This window comes from Sorex araneus, chromosome 1 (genome assembly GCF_027595985.1).
Source record: "Sorex araneus isolate mSorAra2 chromosome 1, mSorAra2.pri, whole genome shotgun sequence".
NCBI classification, from domain to species: domain Eukaryota; kingdom Metazoa; phylum Chordata; class Mammalia; order Eulipotyphla; family Soricidae; genus Sorex; species Sorex araneus.
Genome location: NC_073302.1, coordinates 12,316,479 through 12,322,478, shown reverse-complemented (window position 1 = coordinate 12,322,478; position 6,000 = coordinate 12,316,479). Strand labels below are relative to the sequence as shown.

The window sequence follows — 6,000 nt, the reverse complement described above, 5'->3', positions numbered from 1 at the left end:
TGCCCGGGCTGGACTGGTTGCCTTCTCAGCGCCAGGTGGAACCCAAACTGCCTTCGCTTAGGGGTTCATCCACAGGCGGCCTGCCTGGCCCCGGAGGAAGCGAATTCTCCTCAGAAATAGCCACGCAACGAGAAGTGGGCGGTGAGGCGCCCTGGTCCAGTCAGCATCGCACGTGCGGGGCTAGTGACAGCGTGAAGGCGGCCGCTCAAGTCGTCTGCAGCTTCCCCTGGTCTCAGAAAATCGGCTCCCGGCTCAGACGGGGTCGCAGGGGCGCGCGGGGAGCCAGACGAGCTGCGGTCACTCGGGGCCGCGCGTCCCCTCTGAGGCGGCAAAGATCGCGGGAAGCTCCGCCCCGCCCCGTCCGACAGACCGTGGGGGCGTGACCTGCTCTGCCCGACAGCCGTGGGGGCGTGGCCTGCCCTGCTCGACAGGCCGTGGGGGCGTGGCCCGCCTCGCCTAACGGACAGCGAGGGGGCGTGGCCTTCCCGCCCCGCCCCGGGCGCGCTCGGCCTCTCGGCAACGGGCACAACACAACAAAATGGCCGCCGCGCCACTGCGCGCCTGAAGGGGAATCCCGGGGCGGCTCCCGCCGGTCGCTGATCAGCCCGCGGGCCCGCTCGGCTCGGCTCCCAGGCGGTGAGTGGCCCGCCTGCTCGAGGCTGTTCTCTGGCCTCCGGGTGGGGCCGCGTGGGGCCCCGGGGGCGCGGGCGGGGAAGGCCCCCGGCTCGGGAGCGCCTCCGGCCGGGGGCGTGTGCCCGGGAGCGGGGCGAGGGCTGGGAACGGGCGCGGGAGACGGTCCGGGCGGAGGTTTCGGTGCGGGCGGCCGGGGCTGAGGCGAGAGGCCGCCGCCGGGGGCGGGATAGCGGGACGGCGCGGGGTGGATGTGCGCGCGGTGGGGGGGTGGGGGCGGCGTCTCCCGGAGCGGGACGGGGCTGAGGTGCGTCAGGTGCCTGAGGGGAGCGACGGCGACCCGAGGGCGGGCGCGGTCTGGCGCGGGTCGCCGCAGCTGGCGCTAGGTGCGAGAAGCGAGATATTGGCCGCGACTAGTAAGAGGAAGAGCGAGTGCTTGGGCGTTGAAGAGCCGAGAGGCCGGCGACACTGGCGGCCGGAGCTTGGGCTTCCCGGGCACCGTGGGGCTCCCTGAGAAACTCGCCACGTGCGGCTGGTGCCTTCACCCGGAGCAGGTGTTTTCTCGCGTGTGGAACTCCTGAGTCCCAGGGTCAGTTCAGATGTAAAGGAGATGAAGCGGGGAGGAGGAGGAGCAGGAGATTGATTTTTTTCTTTTTTAGACCTGAAAGTTGGGGCCAGGCTGGGGTGAGTCCGAAATGTGTAGGCGTCCCGGCAGTGAGACCTATCAAACTCTTGGGGTCGTTTTCTGAGTCAGAGGTTGGAGAATAGGTTGGAGGGGGAGACAAAGAAAGACCTGAACTGCCTAAGAGCTGGGTCAGAATAGCTTATTAAGCCGGGGATGACTGACGTTGAATCAAGGATGGGAGTTCAATGAAGACTGGGTAGAGATGAATTTTAGAGATACTTCAGAATCGTGACTTGATGAGGAACAGGGACTAGTGGAAAGTAAGTGCATTCGTTTATTCATTCAACAGTTACCTTGCGAGTTCTTGCCAGATAACGGGCAATGTCTACAAGTATAGAATAGAAGTTCTCATGCACCTATGTCCCATGAGTGGGAAGACAAATATTAAGGAAAATGCATAATTGCAGTTATTCAAGAAAATGCAAGTTGAGTTTTTTGCCTAAGAATACAAATACTATATACTTTTCTTAGCCTGCCCTTTGAGGAGGAGGACTTAGAACACAATGAAATAACTGGGCATACCAAGTTACCAAGTTGGGGGTAGGGGGCGGTGGTGCAAAGAAAGAAGCCAAATAAAAGGAACAAAGTTGGAGAACTCACACTTCCTGATTTCAGAACTTAGTAAGAAACTCACTGTCACTGTCATCCCGTTGCTCATCGATTTGTTTGAGAGGGCACCAGTAACGTCTCTCATTGTGAGACTTCTTGTTACTGTTTTTGGCATATCCAATATGCCACGGGTAGCTTGCCAGGCTCTGCCGTGTGGGCTCCATACTCTCAGTAGCTTGCTGGGCTATCTGAGAGGGGTGGAGGAATCGAGTAAGAAATTACAGTAATCAAAGCAATATGGTATTGCCATGAAAACAGATATAGACCATTGGACTATGGAGCCTACAAATAACTCATATATGATCAGTTAATTTTTCAAGAGGGGCTGGAGCAGTAGCACAGCGGGTAGGGCGTTTGCCTTGCACATAGCCAACCCGGGTTCGAATCCCAGCATCCCATATGGTCCCCTGAGCACTGCCAGGAGTAATTCCTGAGTGCAGAGCCAGGACCTGTGCATCGCTGCATGTGACCCAAAAAGAAAAAAAAAATTTTTTTCAAGGGGGCCTAGACTGTTCAGTGGGGAATAGGTCTCTGAACTTAAAGACTGAATAGAGAAATTGAGTCAGCTGAGGAAACCAAGTAGCCAGGGAGGCAGAAGGATAGCAGAAACCAGAGGAAGAAATGCTCTCCAGTAGTAAATACTGCTGGGTGACTACATCCTAGGTTGCCTTGTGTGAAGAAAGGATGGTGTAACCAGTTTGGTCCAAAAAACTGACAGTAGAAATGATATGAAAGACTTCTAACTAGAACATGTACCAGTGTTAGACCCTCTGGAAGTCTCTTTTCCCTCTGGTAAAGTGATTAATAGTGTTTGAAATGATACCTGCTTCACCACTTTGGAGTAGTATGGGTTATGACATCTACCTTTTTAGTTTATAACTTGTTGTCTTAAATGATCTAGAATTAAGATAGGTCATTTTGATAGCTATAAAAATTCATCTTATTATGTATCTGAAAATTCTTACAGGTTTGGGCACTCGACTTTACTTTGGCAATGAAGAAAGGTTCTCAGAAGAAATCATTCCCCAGAGCAAAGATGCCATCGCCATCTTCATCTCCCAGTTCTTCATCTCTTGTGTCCAGTATGAGATCTAGGTCACTCTCACCTTTAAGTGGGTCTGACATTCTGCCCTTTCATTCTGGAGGACAGTGGTCTGAGCAAGCCGAGATGACAGATGAAAACTATATGCCTTTGGATGACCGTCAAGGTACTCCTTTTTAATCATGTGTTCAAATAATAATTGCATACTATTTCAGTAGAGATGTAAATATGTGCTTATATTTTGGATCCAAATATGATTTATCCTGGTGCTAACAAGATATTGTTATTTGTTATTTATTATTTTACTTTTTGGTTTCTGGGCCACATTACAATACATGGGGACATTCCCAGCTGTGTGTTGCTCTCATGGTCCTCGGGAGAACTTACAGCGCTAAAAATCAAACCCAAACCTCCTGTATGCAAACATGCATTCTCCCTTTTGATCTGTCTCCAGGCCCCATTTAGCTTACTGTTTATATTTGCAGAAATTATAAGCAAGGTAAAAAATATCTGAAACAGGATAATAGTTTTCACAGTAAGAACATTCCCTGTGATTGTAGAATTCCATAAACTTTATTCTGCACAGCCAAAGAACTAGCTTACAAAACCAGGATTCCATCCCCAGCATCACATAAGTCCTCTTAGCATTGTCAGAAGTGACTCAAGCATCAAACTGTATAATCCTGAGCACCATTAATTTAGAAACCAAAAGAAAAAGGCTTATACTGAAAATTTGCTGTTATCTTTGGATGGGAACAGGTGTGTCTGTTCACTTGGGCTTGGAGTGCCTCAGTTAAATTTAAAAAAGTTATCTGTTTTTGGGGCTGGAGCGATAGCACAGCGGGTAGGGCGTTTGCCTTGCACGCGGCCGACCCTGGTTCTAATCCCAGCATCCCATATGGTCCCCTGAGCACCGCCAGGAGTAATTCCTGAGTGCAGAGCCAGGAATAACCCCTGTGCATCGCCAGGTGTGACCCAAAAAGCAAAAAAAAAAAAAAAAAAAAAAGTTATCTGTTTTTGTTCTCTGCTAGAAGGCTTTCTGACAAAGTCTTTATCTTCTGCCTAGGAGACATGCATGTTTTCCACCAAGGTTTTCATTTTCTTAGAAGATTTGGGAATGTTTTCAGAAATAGATTTTCCTGGGCCCTAGATATAACTCAAAGATAGAGTATTTGTATATATAAGGCCTTAGGTTTGATCCCTGAAAAAAAAATGGTAGGTGGGAGATAAAGTAGAAAGAATGGTCTTTGAAGTAGTACCAGAGGACAGCAATATTTTGCCAACCAAGCGAGTGCTTCAGTTGTAGTATCCCCAAGGATATAGTACTCTCTGATCCCTTGGTACTGGGGTCATCTGGGTTACCCCCATAAGACTTCACCCAGTACACACATTGGTATATACAGTACTGGTGAGACATCACCCAGTGCACACATACACACACTCTTGTAAGACTTCTCCCAGTACCTGTACACACACACACACACACACACTTTGTTTACCTTGTTAGAAACTTTTCTGGTAGGAGTCTCCAAAGCAGTGCTCAGGGGACCTTGGGGCTATTCATTGAAATACTTGGTCAACCACAGTTCAATGATCAAGCATGACTACAAAGCTGCTTAGTGCTGAGAACCGCAAGAATCACCTTAGTGATGTTTGAAGGCTTCCAGGCCTATACACAGAAGTGTTAGGGTGTTCTTACGGTTTCAGAGAAGGAACTGCGGGTCTTGTCACACTTGCAAGGCATGTGCACATAACCCCTGAGCTATTTCCCCAGTACTGTAAGTCACTGTCACTGTCACTGTCATCCCATTGCTCATCAATTTGCTCAAGCAGGCACCAGTAACATCTCCATATGAGACTTGTTACTGTTTTTGGCATATCGAATACACCATGGGAGGCTTGCCAGGCTCTGCCGTGGGGGCGAGATACTCTCAGTAGCTTGCCAGGCTCTCTGAGAGGGGTGGAAAAATCAAACCCGGGTCGGTAACATGCAAGGCAAATGCCTTATCCGCTGTGCTACCGCTCCAGCCCAGTACTGTAAGTAACTGATTAAATATGAAAATATATTTTTTTTGCAAAGAAATAGATTTCTTTTGCAAAGAGTCATCAAACTCTGACTTAAATATCTGATCATTTTGTTGTTGTTGTTGTTTAGTGAGTTTTCTTTTGTCCTGGGGATTGAACCCAGGGCCTCACACTTACAAGGCAAGTGCTTTGTAAGTGCTGCATATCTGATCAGTCCCTATTAATAAACTATCAGAATTGAATTGATTTACTACTATTGAACTCAATTTGATTATTAGGGTATTAATTATTTTATTTTCCAGAAGAGATTCAATTAAAGAGAAACTTATTTAAACCAAAAGTAAATACAATAATAATTTATAAATAGTTATAAGAACACAAATTTTGAGCCTCAGTGTGGCTTTGGAAACAGTATAATGTTTTTGACTCATAACTGAACATGATGAAATTTTATTTTTATGTTTGCTTTTGTAAAATGACTATAACAAGCTTTGCGTAATTTAGGAAAGTCTTAGGACAGGCGTGCTATTTATAATGTTAGTACTTTATCTCTGTAAATTGTCTTGTGATCTTCTCTATTTAAAAGAACAATATGTTTGAGTTTCTACTGTAAGAACAATAAGAAAAGTGAATTTTTAGAAATTCCACATGTTTTCTAGATTGCAGTTCCAAACTTAAACAACTATAGTATCAGTTTATTCTTTAAAAATCAACATAAAAATATGATTAAGAACTTAAGTACTGGTCTTGGGGAAAGAGTCCAAGTGGAACATATACCATATGTGAGCAGGGTCCTGGGTTCAATCCCTAGCACTCCACCCCCCCCGCCAACTAAAATAAATGATAACAAGATTTTATATAATCACACATAATTTAAAGCACAGATTGGGGTAGTATGCCTGGATTATTCCAGTCCTGGACTTGCTCATTACTAGCTACAAGACTTTTTCTTGGTTTTTTTTATGGACTATAACTGACATTGCTCAAGGGCTACTTCCAGCTTAATGCG

At 47.2% G+C, this 6,000-nt stretch overlaps 1 protein-coding gene across 1 annotated transcript in view; it reads left to right on the top strand.

Moving 5' to 3' along the window:
* Positions 1 to 527: 527 nt before the first annotated feature.
* CNTRL (centriolin) overlaps positions 528 to 6,000 on the top strand; it is a 90,087-nt gene continuing 84,614 nt past the window's right edge. Inside the window, 2 exon segments of the mRNA XM_055123706.1 lie at positions 528 to 636; positions 2,892 to 3,132. Of these exon segments, the coding sequence (XP_054979681.1) occupies positions 2,919 to 3,132 (214 nt within the window). The 5' untranslated portion in view covers positions 528 to 636; positions 2,892 to 2,918.